The 22,135-nt window shown below is 36.9% G+C and overlaps 1 protein-coding gene across 3 annotated transcripts in view; it reads right to left on the bottom strand.

Annotated features, from left to right (window-relative positions):
- Positions 1-218: 218 nt before the first annotated feature.
- Positions 219-22,135, bottom strand: part of HTR1E (5-hydroxytryptamine receptor 1E) — a 90,807-nt gene continuing 68,890 nt past the window's right edge. For all 3 annotated transcript variants that reach the window (XM_055136985.1, XM_055136987.1, XM_055136986.1), the window contains one exon: positions 219-6,000. In XM_055136985.1, coding sequence (XP_054992960.1) covers positions 4,721-5,818 — 1,098 coding nt within the window. In that variant the 5' untranslated portion in view covers positions 5,819-6,000 and the 3' untranslated portion in view covers positions 219-4,720. The remainder of the gene's footprint in view (positions 6,001-22,135) is intronic.

Below are 22,135 nucleotides of genomic sequence, written 5' to 3'. Positions count from 1 at the left end.
CGGTTACTTCTAATATGATGATGCTTGTACTGGAAAAACTATCAGAAGACACTGTTATTTCACTTTAATTTTAATTTAAATTAAAATAATGGTCAGTAACAGCTATCACTAGTAATTAAATTAATAAATAAAACAATAAACTTTTCGCCAAGTTTAATTTGTACTCCAAAAGAGAAATTCTTCTTCGCTAGAGTAGAGATTGTGAAAAGTCAAACTTAATTAGGTTATGCCTAATAAATTAGAAATGGATTAGTGAAAAGACATAAGTGAAAATAAATTATGTATCTACTTTTTGTGCTTAATTTACTTAGACTTAAAAAAACTAAAAACTAATATAATTATCAGAAAGTTTCAATTGTGATATATGCAGGAAAATAGGAATGTAAATGAATAGTTCATATAACTTGTAGATATAATCTATATGTACATTATTCCTAGTCTTGGCAAATATTGGCATTTCAGCATATGCACAATCTCAGTTGAGATGCCTGTTATTTAAATCTCAACTGGTTTATACCTAGATAACCACTAATTGGGCAGCCCAGTGATAATTGAGCTGCTCACAGGAAAATGCTCGTCCATTAGTACAGCTCAGCTGCTGTACCTCTATGTCCATCCTTTTCTTTTTTCTTTGAGCAAGGTGCATGGATGTCTTGTTCAATATTTGTTTTCTAATTCTTTCTTTAAACTTGGTATTGCCATGTCACCAAGTTATTGTTCACGCATCACAGGTATAAGTAGAATTTCCTGAAAAAAAAATTTGCAGTCCACTTTCCTCTCATCCTTCCTTTGGTCTGAATGTGTACCATGGTGAGTTGGCTTTGACCATAAAAACAAATCAACTTCTGAAGGACAGGAATAGTCATGAGTTAGAAGGAATCATGTCCCTAGATAACTGTGGAGCATTCTGGGCTGCCCTCCCAACTCCTGTCATGTGTGAGAGAAAGAAATCTTGTCTGAAAGATTATTTTGGAGCGGGGGTCGGGGGGTGTCTTTCACTTGAGGGTGTCTTAGTCCAAGTCCTAGTTAGTAAAAGAAATTCCTTAATATTTAGTGAGAAATGCATTTTTTCCCACATAAAATTACTTTTAACATTTTGGGGACCAAAGTTGGGAGTGGTAGAGAAAGTTTTTGGGAAAAATGGATGTCAGTATTGAATGGAATTTTAGAAGTGTGTAAATCATGGTATTTTTAAAATTTGGTTTTATCAATTAGAGAAGATGGCACATTAATTTTAAAAGACATACAGCCATTTACATAAACAAACATTTATTGAATGTCTGCTGTATGTTAACAAAGATGGTTGAGTCTCTAGGATACAGAGATGAACAGATACAGTCCCTGCTCTCAATGAGCTCACAATCTACTAGGGCAGGTTATGAAAGTACACAAACAAACGTGTAACAAGATGGAATATATATAAATGTATAAATGTATATACATATATATATTCAGGGGAGCACAAAATTGGGAGACAGGACTTCTGGCAAGGGAAAAGAATCACAAAAAGACTTTCATTAAAAGATTATACTTGATTTTACAGTGAATGGTTGGTGGAAGACATATATGAAGCCAAGAGGTTCAGGTTTCAGTGGGAGCAAGTGTTGGGAAAACTCAGATAACACAGAAAAATCCATACTTTTCCAGAATATGAGGTGTGTAAGAAGGGGTGAGATAAATCTGTAAGAAAATTTGAAGTCTCAGAGTGAAGGTGTCATGAATTGTATATTAGTGAATGTTTATTTAACATGGATGAGGAAATAGAATTTGAGAGTTGCAATTAAAAATTGATGATATACTTTAGGATAGCAATTTTAAAGCTTTAATATGCACACAGCATACTGAAGGGTTGGTTAAAATAGAGAACTATGGGTTCCCACACTCAGAATTTTGGATTCAGTAGATCTTTTTCTTTTTCTTTTTGGGTCACACCTGGTGATGCACAGGGGTCACTCCTGGCTCTGCACTCAGTAATTACCTCTGGCGGTGCTCTGGGTACCATATGGGATGCTTGGATTTGAACCCTGGTCAGCCGCATGCAAGGCAAACTCCTTACCCACTGTGCTCCAGCCCCTGGATTCAGTAGATCTTAAGTTGGGGTCCCAGACTTAGCAATGTTAACAAGTCTCCAGAAGATGCTGATACTGTTACTCTGGAGATGACACTCTGTAAACCAATGCTCTAGGAAGACATAGCAAACGGGACTGTGTGAGTGTGTGTGTGTGTGTGTGTGGGAGGCAGTGGGGAGTGAGTGTAGGTGCAGGTGGGGGAGTCCAGAGGTAGGTGAATCAGATAAAAAAGACGGTGGGAAGACCAAATCATTGGAGAAGAGGAGGAGACATGCAAACCTTTCTAAAAAGTAAATGCAAGACATTAAGACTATTTGGAAGTAAGAGATATACTACAAAGAGAGAATCACATAGATAGATAACTAAGAAGAATAAAAAGCATAGTTATATTACTATTTTAGACTAAGAGAATGAAGGTTTAAGTGCAGGATAATGATTTAGAATGGCTGAGGCATCGCCAGAGTATTCAAAAGGATGGGATGTGTCTTTTGGGCATTATGAATAGGGCTGGAATTTGAGAGCTATCAAAATTAGAAGCATATATTAAAGAGCCACAGCATGGTGCTAATTGTTAAAATGATTGAAGTTGAAATGGAATTTGAAATGACAGGAGATGAAAACAAAGTTCCAAGATAAAGAAGAGAAGATGAAGAATGAAGAGATAACTGGAGAACCAGAAGTCTCAAGTATCAAAGAGAATATGGGTTTAAGAAATGGATAGATAGTTGTTTTAATTGAGAGAATGAGAAATCAGAACACAAAAGAGAAAAAGACAACAGGTTTGTCTATTTGCAAATCACCAATCATCTTTAGAAGATCGGTATTGGGAAAATTGAGAGGGGCATATTTGGATATCAAAGGATAGGTGGCAAGAAGTTGAAGCAGAATGAATTTAGTGCAGAAACTCAGTGGAGAGTTGAGAGATAAAGCAAGCAGTTTTATGGGGAAGTAAGGTTAGAGGTAATTTGTTCTAGTATCCAAGGGACTTAAATAATTAATAGGTGAGATTAGGGGAGAATTCAAAGGGAGGGGTGTGAAGGAGAGAGTGAGAGAGAGGGAGAGGGAGTGAAAAAGAGTGAGGGAGTGAGAGAGAGACATGTGGAGTGAAGGATTGGGAGTAAGTTGTGGAATAAAAAACAGGTTTAGACTTTTCTAAAAGTCATTTAATCATTTAGGATTATATAAGAATTTACGTGGTCATTTTGATCACTGTTCTTGATCTAATGGTGAGTGAGGACACTCCCTCCAGGTCAGACCATGTAGTGTGTAGCTCCAGGTCAGCCTTATCACCTCCCAGCCCCAGGAGTGGAATGGCATGAAAGTTGCAGGAATTTTAGGAAACACTGATTTTTTTTCTTGTTAGCATTTCTTTTTATTTTGTTCACACCCAGTGATGCACAGGGGTTACTTCTGGCTTTGCACTCAGGAATTACTCCTGGAGGTGCTCAGAGGACCATATGGGATGCTGGGGCTCGAACCCAGAACCCAGGTCAGCCACATGCAAGGCAAATGCCCTACCCATTGTACTATTGCTTCAGCCCCCAATTGTTAGCATTTCTTGTAGATTTTAAAGTTCCAATTTCTTTTAAATCATCCAACTTGTTATTTGAAGAGTAGCTTTTTACAACAAAGTTCTTCAAATAATATAATTCCACATATGATCTCTGAAACCCATTAATTTTATTTAAAAGTTTCACAAATCTGAGATGGACTCACTGTTTTTTTGTGGATGAGGCACAACTGGCTGTGCTCAGAGCTAACTGTTGGCTCTATACTCAGGGATGACTCCTGGTAGGGCTTGGGGGACCATATGTGAAGCTAGGGAATGAACCTGGGTCTACCACGTGCAAGGCAAGTGCTCTACCCACTGTATTATCTCTCTGGACTCAGGATTCTCACTTTACCCCAGGAGAGTGAGAATGTATGTGAGATTTAGCTGGGACATTGCTTAAAATCTGTAAAACAAATTGACCAAAGTGAATTTCAATGATTTCTTATTTGTTTATGTTTCATATTCATAGTAAAAAAACCATGAAAGTACTGGTGCATTCATTCCAGATTCTCTTTAGAGAATGAGGAAAGTTATTTTATCATGAACTAAAAATAGCATGCCAGCTGTACTATTTGTGCTTGGAAGGAATGAGCTATGTAGTCACAGTAAATGACTCTAGCTTCTGTCTGCAAGCAGTAAACATGACAGCACACTATTTTTTAATGCTTTATGTGACCATGCAGTTCCCACTGGAATTTATATGCATATGGAACTTTAACCTCAGATTTAATGCCACTCAAGTTATCAGCTATTTGATTTATAAATAATGATACTCTGCAAATGAAGACTTATTCTGGCATTTGTTTCAGGATTACCTGAAATGGCTAAAAATATTTACTTTTTCACCTTATTATTACTTCTGTGAAATTTCTGGTTTTTTTATTGATGTTTATTTGAAATGATATGCTACACATAAGACCAGAGAAAACAGCATACCTAATAACAAGCCTCAATAAAACAAAAGAACACAAACAAGCAAAAACAGACCACACATACTTAAAAACTCTCCTGAAATATGTTCAGGAATTAATAAGTGGTACCCCTTACCCGTGTCCATTCAAAAGACTCTTCAAAGTCATGCTTTTTAAATTTTGACAACCTACGTATGTTCGCGGCACCTGATGAGCTTTTTGAAAGCCAGTTTAAAGTCTTCATTAAAACTTGTGTACAGTAAAGGGTTGATCAGAGAATTTACATAACCAAGCCATGTCAAAAAATCAGCCACTTCGGAGGACACGGTATAGATACTCAAGCCAACAATCAACTCTTTGATGAAAAATGGCAGCCATGACAAAATGAATGCACCCAGAATCAGTCCTAGGATGCGTGCTGCTTTGCGCTCCCTGGTACTAGAAATCTGCTGGCGCTCTCCTGGATGATCTAGATCATTGTCAAAGGGAGGGATCCTGATGGAGGTGTGCATCTTCTCAAATTCTGTGGTAGGATCTGAGGTGGAGAAGTCAGACACACAGAAAGTCTGCGTAAGTTTACAACTTGCGAAGGAATTTTGGCTATCTGTGCTTCTGTTGCTTAAATGCCGGCTCGACCCCCTTTTCTGGTAAAGACTTTTGGCCGCGTGATAAATCCGGTAATAGAGAATCAGAATCAGTGTCAAGGGGATATAAAATGCCCCCAAAGTGGAATAAATGGTGTAGATGACGTGGTCATGCTTGATAGTGCACTGACTCGGGGGTGGACTGAGTTGACGGTGGCTCCTCCAGAAAAGAGGGGGCATAGATATGAAGATGGAGATGGTCCACACAGTGAGGACCATCAGACCAGCCCGTTTGGCAGTTCTTTTTCTGGCATACTCAATAGCATTGGTGATGGCCCAATATCTGTCCAGGGCAATCACGCAAAGATGGAGGATGGAACAGGTGCAACAGGTCATGTCCACACTGAGCCACACTTCACAGATGAAGTATCCTAGATTCCAGCTCTCCATCACAATGTACATGATGCTCAAAGGCATGACAAGCACAGCAACCAGGAGGTCTGTCACGGCCAGAGAACAGATAAGGTAGTTGGCAGGCTGGTGAAGCTTCTTGGTGGTGCAGATGGCCATGATCACAGCCAAGTTCAACAACATGGTCAGCGTGGTGATGATGACCAAAGTCATGGAAACCAGCATCTTCTCAGTGACAGTCTTGGGTCTCACAGCCACACTGGCTTCTGTGGTACAGTTAGTGATGTTCATGTTTGCCCCTTTCCAATCTACACTATAAAGATACTGTTGGTTACCTTCTTTTGGATGAAAATTACTTAGATTTGTATATTTCTCATTTGTAAGGAGTCCGCCATTTATTCAGTTATTCTCTTGTGTTCCATTTTGTATAGATGAAGGGAGGTGATGCAGCATTTCTTCTGACAGGAAGGTGCCTGAAAAATAGCATACTATTAGTTAATGAATAAAAAAAGCTATATATGTTTTTTTTTTCCAGGAAAGAGTGAGAATATCCTGGTAGTTGCAACTTTATTTTAAAGGGGAGTGTACACCCAGGGATGCTCAGGGGCTATTCCAAATTTTGTGTTTGGGTGTAATTGGTGGTGCTTGGGACCATCTGATGCTAAGAACCCAGGTCTTCCGCATGCAAATCATCTACTTAGCTTATTAGGGTAACTATCTGGCCAAGTATTACATATTTTTTGCATATTTTTATATCCCCGGGTGTGAATTTCCTTTAGAATATTATTCAATAAATATTTTTAAAGTTGTCATCAAATGTTTAGTATATCTTATCACAAATAATTTTCTTTTTTGTATTTATTCAGGGGACTGGAGTGATAGCACAGTGGAAATGGTGTTTGCCTTGCACATGGCCAATCTGGGTTCAGTTCCTCCATCCCTCTCAGAGAGCCCAGCAAGCTACCAAGAGTATCCTGCCCACACAACAGAGCCTGGCAAGCTACCTGTGACATATTCGATATGCCAAAAACAGTAACAACAAGTCTCACAATGGAGACATTACTGGTGCCCGCTTGAGCAAATCGATAAACAATGGGATGGCAGCAGTGCAATGCTATATTTATTCAGAGCTATAAGAATATACAAAAGGCTTTTTATGCATGTAAAAATTCTATACTTTAAAACCTATTGGAACCGTTACATTTAAAACATCGTATTGCTTATAATAAGCAGACTTCAAATTAGATTTTTAATGTTCACAGTAAATATTCAACCTCATAAATATTTTCATCTAACAATGTTTGTATAAAATTTCAGGATTGTGTAATTTTGTCTAATTATTCATAATAATTAGAATATATTTTATATATAATTTATCTAGCTCACTCTGCCCTTTTGGACAAAAGAGAGAAAAAGTATATGATGTCATTCTGTTTGCAGCAGAATTATTCTCAAAGTAATAGTGAATCAACTATGAAACAATATTATCACCACATTAGAAAAGATCACATTAAACTAAGTGTTAATTTTGGTTAACAGCTGTGATTTCTCATCTGTCTGCCTATCTATCATCTTCACTTATCCGTTTTCTGGGTAGTTGTAATTAAGCTGGATAGTCAGTGAGGCAGTCAATGACATTTAATGAATGCCTAACTGTAATAAAGTTTTAAAAAGCAAAGTAAGATATAAATATATATTTATAAGAACAAAGCAAAATCCACAATAGAATATTCATTTCAAATGGTTGCAGATAAAACTCTAATAACAGTCTCTGATCTGATTCTTTGGGAATATGTTCAGAAAAGCTAGTGTTTGAATGGTTTTAGGACACATATTAATGCTGATTAGTCGTAAGAGATATAATGATTCCGGTAAAGGGTTAGAGTAGGAGCAGGTGAGCATCTGTAAAATGGGGAGTGAAAGTGTGTGGGAATTTTAGGTGCAGAAAGGTACTGGAGGTCAGAAGCCAAGAAAACAGAATCTAGCCCTGGATTTAATTTCTCCTCTCCAAAACTAAGTTGGCCATAACCGAATGGGGGGTGGGAGAAGGGAGTGGTAGGGACAGAGGTAACAATTTTTTTTTCTACAGAGAATTAAATAAAATTAACATTTCACTGAAGACAAAAATTAGGCAACTATCTTTGAAATGTTCTGTATTTTCTGAGGTTAAAAGAGAATCATTCAATCTCTCTGTCCCTTTGTTTCCATTATTTTAGTGTTTCTTTGGATTTACAATTTTGGGGTGTATTTTGCTTCCCTAGTTCTTACAGGGTACTTCCTCCACCAACTATCTCCTTTTTCTTATAAGAAAAATGCTTTCTTTGATGCTAGTACATTAATTTCTTCTAATTTACCCTTTTTCTTTCTTTATAAATAGTTTGAACTTGTATTTTTATTTTAAATGGGTTGTAATACTTAGAGTATGGGCTTTGTAATCGAACAAATCTGAATTTAGATTTCAACTAAGCCACTAACTTAGGGGTGACTTCTCTACATTTCTTTCTGGAGACTGTTTATGTCTCCATTTTGATTTCTTCCTCTTAAATAGGATAAAGCAAAACTTTATAATGAAAAATTAAAAATATTTTTCTCCTGCAAATATAATCCTTGGTTATGTTATGTTAGGTGCTTAAGTTTTATTGAGTAGAGTGAATTTCAATAAAAAGGCTTTTTCCCTTTGACTGTAATATAGAGATCATAAGGAATAGTGTGGCTAAGGAACAGAAAGCCTCAGAAATTTCAGTTAAGTAATGGAGCAAAATTCTGAAAGCTATTCTAAGGCATGGAGTAAATGTAAAATCAGATATAACTCAACTCCATAGCATTTTTTAAGTCTTATCTATTTTGGAAGCTTCACAAACTACTAATTGTCCTTTTTCTAATAACATCTTTTCCTTTTATTTTATAACTATTTTCATCTACCCTTTCCCCATTAGCAATCTATACATCTTGGAGGGTATGTTTTATACCTGATTCACCTTTTTAACTGCTTTAGAAAAGTAACAAAAACATTGGTAATTATGGTTAACAATGAGGGTGGAGTGATTATATTCTCACATATTTATTTATTTATTTTGCTTTTTTGGGTCACACCTGGCGATGCACAGGGGTTACTCCTGGTTGTACACTCAGAAATTACTCCTGGCAGTGTTCAGGGGACCATATGGGATGCTGGGAATTGAACCTGGGTTGGCCTCGTGCAAGGCAAACACCCTACCGATGTGCTATTGCTCCAGCCTCACATCTTCAATGTTTACTTCCTGGTTTCTCTTTCACCTTACACTATAGAGTAGTAGATTAGTTTTGTGTTCTTGTGTTTTCAGGATCCCCAGTTCTGTTTGAATCCACATCCAGCTTACCATCTTTTAATTTTTATTTAACAATATTTTTTGAAGTTATTTTATATTGGCACACATACTCATTTTTTAAATGGCTGCTGAGATCACTAGGAGAGCACTGATAGACTGATCAATCTGACAACTGGTCATGAAGTGTTTCAGAGTTTAAGGATCAATAAGAAAGAAGGAATCTGCAAGCAGAGATGAAAGGTGATGTGTGAAGAAAGTATATTAAGAGAGTTATCAAATGTGTGAATGAATCCTTTACAAATACTGCTAACAGGCAGAGGGTGACAGGAACTTAACTATTGGGCCAGGAACTAGGGATGACATATATGACCTTGACAAGACAGTTTGAAGCAGTGGTCAAGAGAAAAGGTTGGGGGTGATAAAAATGAGTCCTGTTTCACAAACTCTAAAATGCAATAGAGGTAATATGTTTTTGTGGGGTCAGGGTGGGGTGAGGGGCTTGGGTCATTCTTTGCAGTGCTCAGGGGCTATACCTGACTGTATGCTCAGGGGTTACTCCCAATGGTGCTCAGTGCTGGGGAATTGAACCTGAGTAGGCTGCATGCAGACAAGTTCCTTAATCTCTATACTCTCCCTCTGGTAACAGAAGTCTTTATTTTCTAATACTAAACATAATTTATGTCTTTATACTTCTAACTTCTCATTGATAAAGATTTTCATTGGCTTCTTCTTCCAACTTTCTGAAGGATGGTCTTCAAGTTGGAAGGTTGGCAGGTATCAGGTGAATCGCCTGTGCAGAGAAGTTCTCCTAATTTGTCTGCCTTCCTTTACTTCTTCCAGGTCTGTTGGGGCTGGACTGAGCTATCAGGGCGAGCCCATGTATACTGTACCGTACTACGGACAGGAACATAGGGACCCATGAAAATGTGTCCTGACTGGTTTGGATGAAGCTGAACATTTTCCCCTTTCAAGCTGCCTTCAGAAAAATAATTTCAGAATACTGAAAAGAGCAGTTTTTCCTTCTCTCACAGAAGCCTGGCTGGTCTTTGACATGCAGATGGTGTTAGCCAGGCCTGACCTTTGATATTGTAAATTGTAGATTTCAGGTGCAGGCCCAGCTTTGTCTTTGGGATGTAAATCCAGGTGCCTGTAGAAGGTTTCAGTTTCGGTTTTGTATCTTTCCCTTCTCAGTTCTGTATTCTTTTCCCGAGGCTATAGGCCTACCCATACAAGGAAACAATATGTTCCATTGTCTCAATGTTCTCCCTTTAACATTTTTTGATGCCTTTGGTGACGTCACTATATTGCACCCTTTAGAGGTACCATGATCAATAAAAGGAGGTCCACGAGGCCCTCTGCCTTTGCTAAGAGCCAGAGCGAGCCTTAGTCCTCCAATCAGTGATTATTTCTTCCGCGTTCCTACCTCAGCGCCTCCGATTGCAGAACGTTCACGTAACACAGGTCCTCATGACCTCCCCGACATGGGTAAGGATTTTGCTAAGGTTGAGAATTCTATGCTTTGAGATCTACAGAGAAATCCTCATGAAAAATAAGAACATGTAAGACTAAATTACTAGGAGTGCACATTTAAGTGAGGTAAACTTACTTAAAAGTTAGGAGAGTGGGTATTCAGAGGGGCGAGGGAGTTTTTACTGAAATGTAATTTCTGGTATCTGGCCAAATTCTATTTCTTGACCCAGGCAGTGATTTGTAATAGTGGTCATCTTACAATATTTTATTAGAGTATAATTTTATTTTAAAAGATTAAAAAAGAAGACACTAATATGTATATTATAATGATCAATGTTATAGTCCTCTTTCACTACTCAATTAGCATACTGCATTTTTTACTCAGGAGCATCATCTTTGAACTTAATTACGATCATTCTTTAGGAAAAGTTTGCACTCATCTTTCCCCTTAGATACTGGCTGACTGGAACATTGATAGATATGGCACACTCAACTCACTTTTATTTTTTTTTAGCTTAAACTTTTTTTTCATGTTTTGGTTTCAGTCTTATAATGTTCTAACACCCATCTCTTCACCAGTGTACATTTCCTATCACCAATGTCCCCAGTTCCCTTCTGCTCTTCCCACAGCCTGGGTCTAACTCTTTTATTTTACCAGCTTCTAACATTCTTTCATCTTTATTTGCCTCTAATACTTTTATTTTACCAGCATAAATAGTCTTTCTTTTGGTTTTAAATAACTATATTTCTCCATAAATATCATTTAATCTCTTTGTTTATTCTCTTTGGCCCACCTTTCTTCAAATCATTTAAAGCCTCTCCAAATATGTGGCAATTCATTTTTAAAAATTTATTTGGGGGGGCATGGTGATAGTATAGTGGGTAGAGTGCTTGCCTTGCATGTAGCCAACTGGGGTTCAGTCCCTGACTCTCCATGAGTGATCCCGAAGTGCAGACACAGGAGTAAACTCTGAGCACCACCCAGTGTAGCTCAAAAAAATCAACCAACCAACCAACCAAACAAAATAACCCCTATTTTATCTTTGTTTATTAAAGTTACTTCTTCAGCTGTCATACATACTCTGTCAAGGGAAAAATGGATGGGGAGCATATTTCTCAGTTTTATCTCAGTGTGAACAAAAATTATATGTGGAGGTATTAGACACTAGAATATAGGGGTACTTCATTCTCTCTTATTGACATATGAATTGTGATTGGAACACAAAGTTGTTATTATGAGATTATTATATTTTTAATAGCAGAAAAACATTTCCATTGTGAGAATGAAACAAAGGCAAGTACACAGAGTTTTAGGAGATATTTATATGTTCTGGATACAAGTCTTTTGTCAGAGAAATGCTTTGTGAACATTTTCTTCTACTTTTTTTTTGTATTTTTTTAATGATGTCTTTTAATAAGCAGAAGATTTCAATATTGAAGTCTAAGTCATCTTGAGTCCTAAGAAGTCTTTTTTAAGCTGAAGGTCAGAGATATTCTCTTATCATTTTATTCTAGATGGGTATGTTTAGCTTCTATGTTCAGGATTCATCTTGAATAAATGTTTGGATTTGGATATGAGACCAGTGCTACAACACCCCTCCCTCGGGCCCCCGCCATAAGGATGTCTAATCATTTCAGCATCTTTTGATGGAAAGGCATTCTTTTCTCATTGAAATGTGCCTTTGTTTAGTTCAATCAGCTGTGTTTGTCTCTAAGACCACACTTCTGTTTCACTGATGGACCTTAATGATAATATAGCATTATCAATTTACTCTAGTTTTGATATCAAGTCTTGAGATATGGTGGCATTAGTTCAATGACAGCTTTGTCAAGATTATTTTTGCTCTCCTAGGTTCTATGAATTACCGTATGTTTTAGACTAAAACTTCAATTTCTAAAAAAATTGTTCTTGGGATTTGAGTTGACATCCAGTAGAAAATACCACTATTTTTTTGCTTGTTTGTTTTGTTTTTAGGTCACACCTGGCAATGCTCAGGATTTATTCCTGGCTCTGCACTCAGGGATCACTCTTTTTTTTTTTTTCTTTCTGGGTCATACCCGGCAATGCACAGGGGTTATTCCTGGCTCTGCACTCAGGAATTACTCCTGGCAGTGCTCAGGGGACCATATGGGATGCTGGGAATCGAACGCAGGTCAGCTGCGTGCAAGGCCACTGCCCTACCTGCTGTGCTATCACTCCAGCCCCACTCAGGGATCACTCTTGGCAGTGCTTGGTGGACCATATAGGATGCTGGGGATTGAACCCAGGTTGGCCAATTACAGAGGCAAATGCCCTAGCCTCTGTACTATATTGATCCAGTCCCATAATACAGACTAATCTAAAAGATTAAAATGTATAATATAGTATGTCCCTATTCCTGACTCTTTCCATTTTATTTTGGTATTTCTTAATTTCTCTCAGAAATATTTGTCTTTTTAATTTTTCCCTTTATTAACTTACTTATTTCCCCCTCAAATTTTATTTTATTTAAGCACTATGATTTACAAAGTTAATCATAGTTGGGCTCTAGACATACAATGTCCCATTACCTATCCTGCCACCATTGTCAACTTCCCTCCACAGGTGTTCCCAGGTTTCTTTTTCTACACGTTCCCCAGTCTGCCATCTTGCCAGGCATCTTCTAAAGTTTGGTTATTAAAATTTGGGTTTTATGATTTCAGTGTGTTGACTGGTCTGGATATTTAGCTCTATCATTCCTAATAACACCAATGTATCTTGACCCTTGAGCCTGTTGCTTCTGATCTGTCTCTTCTCCCCACCTCCCCCGCTAGTTCTCTTTCCTTCTCCTTATGCCTTTTTTTGGAGAGAGCACCAGAACACTGTATATGTCCAATGGATAAAGGTAACCCAATGAACATGCTATACACCTTGCTCAGAAGCTTCACAGGATGTTTTGCTAATAATAATAAGCTGGAACATGGGTCCCTCTGGACAAATTTAGCAACTTCATCCGTCAGAGGTCAGGGTATTCTGAATAGTTTCTTCAAATGCAACTTTGCTTCACTACAGAGTAAGCCCTTCAGGGGTGTCTTTTCATTCTATTGTTTGTGTTTTCGAGCTTTCCAAGTGGTGGTCAGGAGACCAGGTTGCTCTGTTCCAGTTGTCCTCAGCAAGTTTCACTGGAGGTTAGATGTGAGGGTTGAAGAATTGGAGTGTTTTGGGCTCTTTGGTGCTAAGGATTATCTAGGCTTCCCTACAGGTGAGGTCCTTACAGGAAATGGGTGCCTCTAGGTCTACACCGGTGATGCTTGGGGGACCATGTGATATCAGGGATGGAATCAGGTCTGCTACATGCAAGACATGCATCTTCTGTATTCTTTCTACCATCCTTTTTTATTTATTGTAAAGAACATTTTATTTTCTTCGGATTTTTAGGAAATCTTTGTCACTTTCATTTTTGGTTCCTTCACAGCGATCACACCAGGTACTCTGTAGTTTTCCTTGATGTCAGCTCCAGAGAGGGTCATCTTTAGCCATGTTCAACTCATCCAAGGTGACATCATCAGTCAGTGTTATCCTTCTTTTGTGAATGGAAAGCTGTGATCATTTGTCTTTTTATTAGACAGGGGAAATTCCAGCTTCCTGTCATTGTAGCCTAATCTACAGTGCTAAATCTAAAGTTTCTATTCCATGTGTGGTCATGATAACTTTCACCCTCCTTTGACTCAAATCCATCCAAATGCTTCAACCATTTCAACATGGATCTCTGAATTTCTCTCTCATAATTGAATTTGTCACTTTCTCTTCCTCCCTCCCTCCCTCTCTCTCTCTCTTTCTCTTTCTTTCTTTCTTTCTTTCTTTCTTTCTTTCTTTCTTTCTTTCTTTCTTTCTTTCTTTCTTTCTTTCTTTCTTTCTTTCTTTCTTTCTTTCTTTCTTTCTTTCTTTCTTTCTTTCTTTCTTTCTTTCTTTCTTTCCTTCTTTCTTTCTTTTTGCGTCACACCCAGTGATGCACAGGGCTTAGTCCTGGCTCTGTTCTCAGGAATCACTCCTGGCAATGCTCGGGGGACCATATGGGATGCTGGGAGTTGAACCTGGGTCTGCCACATGCAAGGCAAACGCCCTACCCACTGTGCTATCACTCCAGTCCCTGCATATCTTTCTGGCTCCTGTATTTTTCAATATATGAATTGTTCTGTATTTATCTCTAGGTTTTTTTGTAAATAGCATTTGCATCTTAATTTCTTTAAAGTGTTTACACAGTGATGCAATATATTTTAGTTTTTTGTTTAGATTTTGTGTGAATTTTCTATGAAAATAACCATAGAATTTGTAAACATATGTTTTGGGCCACACCGAGCAATGCTCAGAGATTACTCCTGGCTCTACACTCAGGAATTACTCCTGATGGTGCTTGGGGGGTCATACGGGATGCCGGGGATCAAACCCAGGTCGGCCATGTGCAAGGCAAATGCCCTACCCACTGTACTATCGCTCCAGACCCGAAAACATATGATTCTTTTCCAGTGTTATTGCTTTTATATTTTTGCCCTGCCTTACGCTGATGATACCCTCAAGCTGAAAGCTGAATAAAAGTGGTGAAAAATACACTTCTCTGATTTTGCAGCTATTTAGGGGAAATATTCACCATTCTCAATTAATATGTTAACGACAATGCTTTTAATTTAGATCTTTTTATTAGTTTGAAGACACTTTCTTCTTAAATTATGGGAAGTGTTTTACACTTTTGTTCTTGGGTCACATCTGGCAGTGTTGAGGGGCTCAAGAGGACTGTGAGGTATTGGGGATGAACCTGGACCTTTTGTGCAAAAGCATGTGCTTCTGCCCTTTGAGCTATTTCCCAGATCCAGAAAAATTTAATAACGAATAAGTATAATTCTGTCAAGTTTATCTTTTTTCAATTATTGAGATAGTCATATTGCATCTTTTTTCCCCGTGTTAATGTGGTGAATTACAGCAATCAACTTTTAGTTAGAACCCTGATATTGCATTCTTGGAAAAAACCCAGTAAATTATGGTCATTTGTGCTTTTATATTGCTTAATTTGTCTTGCTAATGTTCTGTTATGAATTTTTGCATCTAGGTTGATGAGAGATATTTGCATGAAAATTTCTCTCTTTTTTTTAACTCTTGCCTAGTTAGCATCAAATTTATCTTGGACTTAAAAATAAGAGTTTAAAATATTTTGAAAAGAGTTGAGAAATATTGATATCATTTTGATCTCAAACAATTAATGGAATGTGTCTTTGCACACTTTTGGACCTTGAATGTTCTTTGGGGAAAGGCTTTTTAAACTTGATTTTTATTTAGAAACTTTGGTTTACAAAGTCGTAAACAATAGAGTTTCGGGTATAAAATGTTCCCTTCTCTTAATTTCACCATTCTGTGACCTATTACCTTCACCAATCTCCTGCGCCTCAATACTCGGCAGTTACAATTTAAAATTTAATTATTGTAGTTTGGGTTTCATGTTTTCAATAGTGTCAGCTTAGTGGTTTAAATATATCTCTATGTATCTATGTATGTATCTATGTATCTATCTATCTATCATCTATCTTTCTATCATTATCTATCTATCATTTATCTATCTACAGGAACCTTATCTCTATGTCACAGATGAGCTCAAGGTCGCAGTTTCTTGACACTATGTTATTTCCAGATCTTCTATTCTTGTTTCTCCCCTTCATTTATGTCCTTCCTTGGTATTATTGTCTCTGTAATGTAGAGCCAATGTTTTGTCCTTCCATAACATGTCAAGGGACTTGTTATTCTGCATCTGAGAATATCCAGTATTTGTTCTTCTTCTTCTGAATTACTTCACTTAGCAAGATAATCTTCCACTTCTGTTCAAGTTGCAGTGAACTGAATGATTTCATCATTCTTGGTGAGCTGTATGGTGTTCCTTTGTGTATTTATATATAACATGGCTTCCTTATCCACTCTTCTGTAGTTGGATACTTGTGTTGTTTCAACAGTTTGGCTATTGTACCAAGTGGGAGCAATGAACATAGGTGTGAATACATCTTTTCAAATAAATGTTTTTGTGTCTTGGGACTATATTGAGCCTTGGGATGACTGGATCATGTGGTAGCTCTACTCCTAGTGTTTTGATAAATCTATATATTGCTTTACATAGGAATAAATCAGAAAGTTACCACTCTTAGTGCATAAGAGTTCCTTTTGTGGTAATATTTTAAATTACACATTAAATTTCTTTGATATACATAGAACTTTTAAGATTTTATATTTATTTCTGTGCTACTTTTACGTCTATACTTTATGGGATTTGTTCACTTAGGATCTAAGTTGTCAAATTCATAATCATAAATTACTCACAATATTCCATTCATATCCTTTAATGCCTGCAACATCCACTGGCATTTCCTCTTTCACTCTTTTTTTTCTTTATTTACTATTTTGGTTCTTGGGTCGCATCAAGTTTGTTTAAAAACTATTCCTGGAGTAGTATTCAAGGAACCATGAGGTGCCAGGGAGCAAACATAGGCCTCTAGCATATAAACCCTGTGCACCAGCTCATTCCCTCCCCCTCTCCCATCCTCCTTAATTCACAATATTGAAGGTAGCAGGCTTTTTTTCATTTTGATCAGTCTAGGTAAAAATGTTTAATCTATTGCTATTCATAAAATAGCATTTTATTGCTATACATTTAAACACTGGTTTTCATCTATAATATAGTCTTTATTCAATTACTTTCAGTCTTTTTATTTATTTTTACACTGGTTTAATTCGCTGTTATCTGATTTTTTAAAGCAGAAATGAAGACAATTGGTTTAATTTCCCCCACACCAGTATAAAGTATTAAAAATAAAATTTTGCTCTTGGATTATTTTAGTTTCATTCTACAAATATTAATATGCTGTATTTTATTTATCATTCACTAATATATTAAAATTTATTTTGTAATTTCTTATTTAACTTATTGCATTATCTGGAATTGCTTTTATTTTCTTTTTGGTTTTTGGGTCACACCTGATGATGCTCAGGGGTTATTCTTAGCTCTGTGCTTAAGAGTGACTCCTGGGTGGTGTTTGGGGGACCATATAGGATGTTAGGGATCGGCATCCTCCTTACTGTATTATCTCTCTGGCCCAATGGTATTTATTTCTTAATTTCATAAATATCTAAAGATTTCATAGATTATTTTCAGGTTGTTTTTGTTGCTATTGTATCTCTAAAATTATTTATTATGAATTTACTTTTAATTCCATTCACTCAGGCTTACAGAACTTTATCTGCAATTTTCAATCATTTGAAGTTTATTGAAACTTCTATTATGACTCAGATTTTTAATCTATTTTGGTAATGTTTATGTGTTTTAAAAAGTATGTATAGGCAGCAAACAAAAAAATTCTGCGATTGTTCTATGTGATTTACTAGATAGTATTGTTCAAATCTTTTGTACTTTTGCTGAAGCATAGCCAACTTGCTCTATCAACTATCAAGAGTAAAATATTGAAATTTGTAACAATAACTGGGTATGCCAACCTCCTTCTTGAATCATATATTTTAAACTCTGTTATTGAAAGGGTCTTTATTTAGAATTTTTTTTTCTTTTTGGGTCACACCCGGCAATGCACAGGGATTACTCCTGGCTCTGCACTCAGGAATACTCCTGGCGGCGCTCAGGTGGACCATATGGGATGCTGGGATTTGAACCCGGGTTGATCACGTGCAAAGCAAACGCCCTACCCACTGTGCTATCGCTCCAGCCCCAGAATTTTTATATCTTTTAAAGATTTCTTTTAGTGTACAAAAAAGTGGATACTATTATATTGTTGATTCTATTCTAGAATTCACATTGATTAGATAACAAAGCTGCAATAGATATTAAAATTAATAAATACAGAAAATCAATTCTTATAAATATTGTTCTTTCTGATTTCAGGGTTATTAAGTCTTAGTCTAAGAATTCATTACACTGTTTGTTGCTTTTGGAGTATGGCTGCTTGGTCCAGAGACTGCAGGATCTATGATCTGGGCCAATGAGTTGCTATGGCAGTGGCTGGGTGGGTACTTGGCTTCCCATCACCCATGGATGCTGCTCCAGGGCTTTTGCTGTAAAGAATGGTGATTCCATAAAATTTAGCTTCTTGGCATGAATCTACTGGGAGATTTTCTTCAATTGCTATATTTTGATGAGTTCATCATTATTATTATCATTATTTTCATTTATTATGTCATAAATGGATTCATTATCCCTGATATTTGCTGATATTCTGATATTTTTTATGTATGCAATTTTGTATAATATAGCTACTCAGGTTTCTTTTAATTAATTTTGCATAGCATATTTTCGTATACTTTTTTTGTTGTGGGGGGTCCACAACTGGCAATACTGAGGGGTCTGAGTGTGCATTCAGGAATCACTCCGGTGGTGCTTGAGGTACCATATGGGATGCCAGAAATCAAAACCAGGTCAGCCATATGCAAGGCAAGCCCAATACCCATTTTACTATCTCTCTAATCTTCCTATGCTTTTAAAAACGTGCCTATAGCTTTATTGAAGTAGATAGTCACTAGTTGAACTTTGCATTCTTAGTATTTTAAGTAGGGTATTTAAATTATTTATAATTAATACAATTATTATTGTTTTCGGTTTTAATTTTGCCACCTTTTATTTGTTCTATTCTGTCAAGCTTCTTTTGATTTATTTTGTTGTGTTTTGTAATTTCCAGCATACAAGTCTTCCACATGTCATGCTAGATATATACCTAAGTATTTTGTTTTCTCTGAAGTGACTGCAGATGTCATTATATTTTAAATTTCAGATTGTACAGCTTAATTTTAGGATATGAAAATGTTATTTATTTCATTTGTTGATTTTGTGTGATATAGCCTTGTAAAGCTCACTTATTAGTTACAGAATTTATTTTTAACACGTTCTTTGGAATTTTCTATATAGACTATCATGCATTAACAAACAAGAACTTTAAAATTTCTTATTCTAATCTGAATGCTTTTCCTTGCTTTATTTGAAGTAGGTAGACCTTCCAGAACTATGTTGGTTATCAGAAGCTAGAGAAGACATCTTTATTTTCTACCTTAGACAGAAAGCATTAAGTATTCATTCTGATATGTGTGAGCAATAGTATTTTAAACCACCAGTGCTTGTTTTGTTTTTTTAAATCAGTTTTAGGGAGCTAATATCTATTGCTTTAAGTAACACACCCTCTGTTCTTGATAGATTTGGTCTTTGGAAGCTTGGTTTTCACAGCCTGAGAAGTGAGAGTAATAGTACCTATTTTACATATTTGTAGAGAGAATGAAATAAGACCGCATTTTCCAAAATGCCTGCACATTTCCTAACACTTCAATAAGCATTTGTTCAATCTATTGCTTGCTGAGTATGCTCATATATTATTGCTATGCTAAAGGATTTGTTATCTTCTTAGTGGGCAAAGGGTCTTGTGTCTATATCTTTGAATGTTCTATCAGCACCTTTAAAATTCACTCTTCATCAGTAAGATTGATGAAACATAATGAAACCCAATATACAGATCAAATATCATCTATTTGTCAGGCAATTTAACATAATTCCTTAGCAAACATTCATAGTTGACTTGTGAACTTGACTTTAAGGACTGTTTTAGAGAAAATTCACATTGTATGTATTATAAGGTAAGACCACAACTTTCTTGGTTCTTTTGGAAACATAATTGTATGTCTCTATGTAAAAATGAGGAGAAAGAACATAGTATTTTCCCCATATACATATAACCTTGTGAAAATTAGATATACATCTTCTAATCCATTACAAAAATTGCATCATTCAGTCTTTTTGTTGGGGAACAGTTTGCAAGCAGTGCTTAAGGGGCCAGGGACCATATTGCAATACTTGGGCAATTACCTGGTGGTTTTGTGGGAAGACTCGGGAGGCAGTATTGCTTGGATATAGGAGTGCAGGGACCACCTAGACCATGTTGGCAATGCTTAGGGATCTCCAAAGCTCCACTCAGTGGTGCTTGTGGGGAAGGGGCAATATGATGTGCGGGAGTCAAACCTGGACCAGCTGCATGCACTTTAACCTTAGTACTACCTTCTTGACCTCACTCACAATAATTTTGATATATTTAAAATTAGAAGACAAATTGAGAAAATGATTTAACAGTGATTGAACTTCCATTATGACCCAGCAATACCACTTCTGGGAATGTACCCTGGAAACCCAAAAACATACTTCAGAAAAGACATACTGCACTTCTATCTTCATTGCAGCACTATTCACAATAATCAGAATCTGGAAACAACCTGAGTGCCTGAAAATAGATGACTGGATAAAGAAACTATGGTATGCTATGCAACCACCAGGAAAAATGAAGTCTAAAAATTTGCTTACAAATAGATAAACATGGAGGGTATCATGCTGAGTAAAATAAGTCAGAAAGAGAGGAACAGACATAAAATGATTGCACTCATTTGTGGGATCTAAAAATATAATAGTAGGAAGCTAATACCCAAGATAGTAGAAACAAAAACCAGGAGAACTGGAAACTTGGAAACTTGCTACAAGTTGTGGAAGGGGGAAGGCAGTTAAGATAGAGAAGTTCATTATGACAGTGGACAGGGATAGCTGGAAATGGTCACTATAGACAAGAACTGAGTGCTGGAAATAGGTAAGGGAATAAACATGATAACTTTTCAGTACCTGTATTGCAAACCATAATGCTTGAAAAGGAAAGACAGAGAGAGAAAGAGAATGAGAGAGAAAAAGAGAGAGAATGAGAGAGAGAGAGAAGTGTCTGCCATAGAGGCAGGCTGGCGGGGATGGGAGGAAAACTGGGGACATTGGTGGTGGGAAATCTAAACTGGTGAAGGGAAGAGTGTTGGAACCTTGTATGACTGACTCCCAATCATGAACAATTTTGTAACTGTATTTCATGGTGATTCAATTAAAAAATAAAATATTTTTAATAAAATAATTTTTTAAAAAGCAAGTAGTGGTTCAGAATTATTCAATGAGGTTAGGATTTAGTATAGAGGAAAGGAGGTAGCATGGCTAAGTGGTCTAAGGCACTGGATTAAGGCTCTAGTCTCTTCGAGGGCATGGGTTTGAATCCCACCGCTGCCAAGTAGAGTAGAGGGAGAAGGCTGAATAGGGACTAAAGTCATTAATATTTAAAACAGAGTTTGATCAGAGGGAAAAGCATGATGTTATTCATTTTGAGATTATCCTGTTAGTACTATAATGTTTTAGATAATTCATAATTAGATTTCTAGACATTTTACAAATTTGAAGTTTTTCTAAAACTTGTTTTAAATTTGAGTCTTTTTTTTCTTTTTAGGTCACACCTGGCGATGCACAGGGGTCACTCCTGGCTCTGCACTCAGGAATTACCCCTGGCTATGCTCAGGGGACCATATGGGATGCTGGGAATTGAACCCAGGTAAGCTGCGTGCAAGGCAAATGCCCTACCCGCTGTGCTATTGCTCCAGCCCCAAATTGAGTCTTTTTTATATACTATTAAATATAATTATTACTCACAGGTCCACACAGTTGTGTTTCTGTGAAATCTGGATGGCTTATTGGTTTCTGCTTTTATCTTTATCATTTTTGCTGGCACACGAAGGAGGATCTCAACTCTGTTATGTCTAGGACATACTCTGCTTCTTAGACTATTACATAAATGGTTTGTTCACCATAATGCCCAAAAGCAGAGAGAGAGGGCAAACTATCTGCCATAGAGGCAGGGAGAGGGTTGGAAAGGGGGAGGGGCATACTGGGTACATTGGTGATGGAGAATATGCACTGGTGGAGGGATGGGTGTTCGATCATTGTATCACTGAAACTCAAACATGAAAGTTTTGTAACTGCATCTCAGTGACTCAATT

Source organism: Sorex araneus, chromosome 4 (genome assembly GCF_027595985.1).
Source record: "Sorex araneus isolate mSorAra2 chromosome 4, mSorAra2.pri, whole genome shotgun sequence".
In the NCBI taxonomy this organism is placed as follows: Eukaryota; Metazoa; Chordata; class Mammalia; order Eulipotyphla; family Soricidae; genus Sorex; species Sorex araneus.
This window is presented reverse-complemented; position numbering and strand designations above follow the sequence as displayed.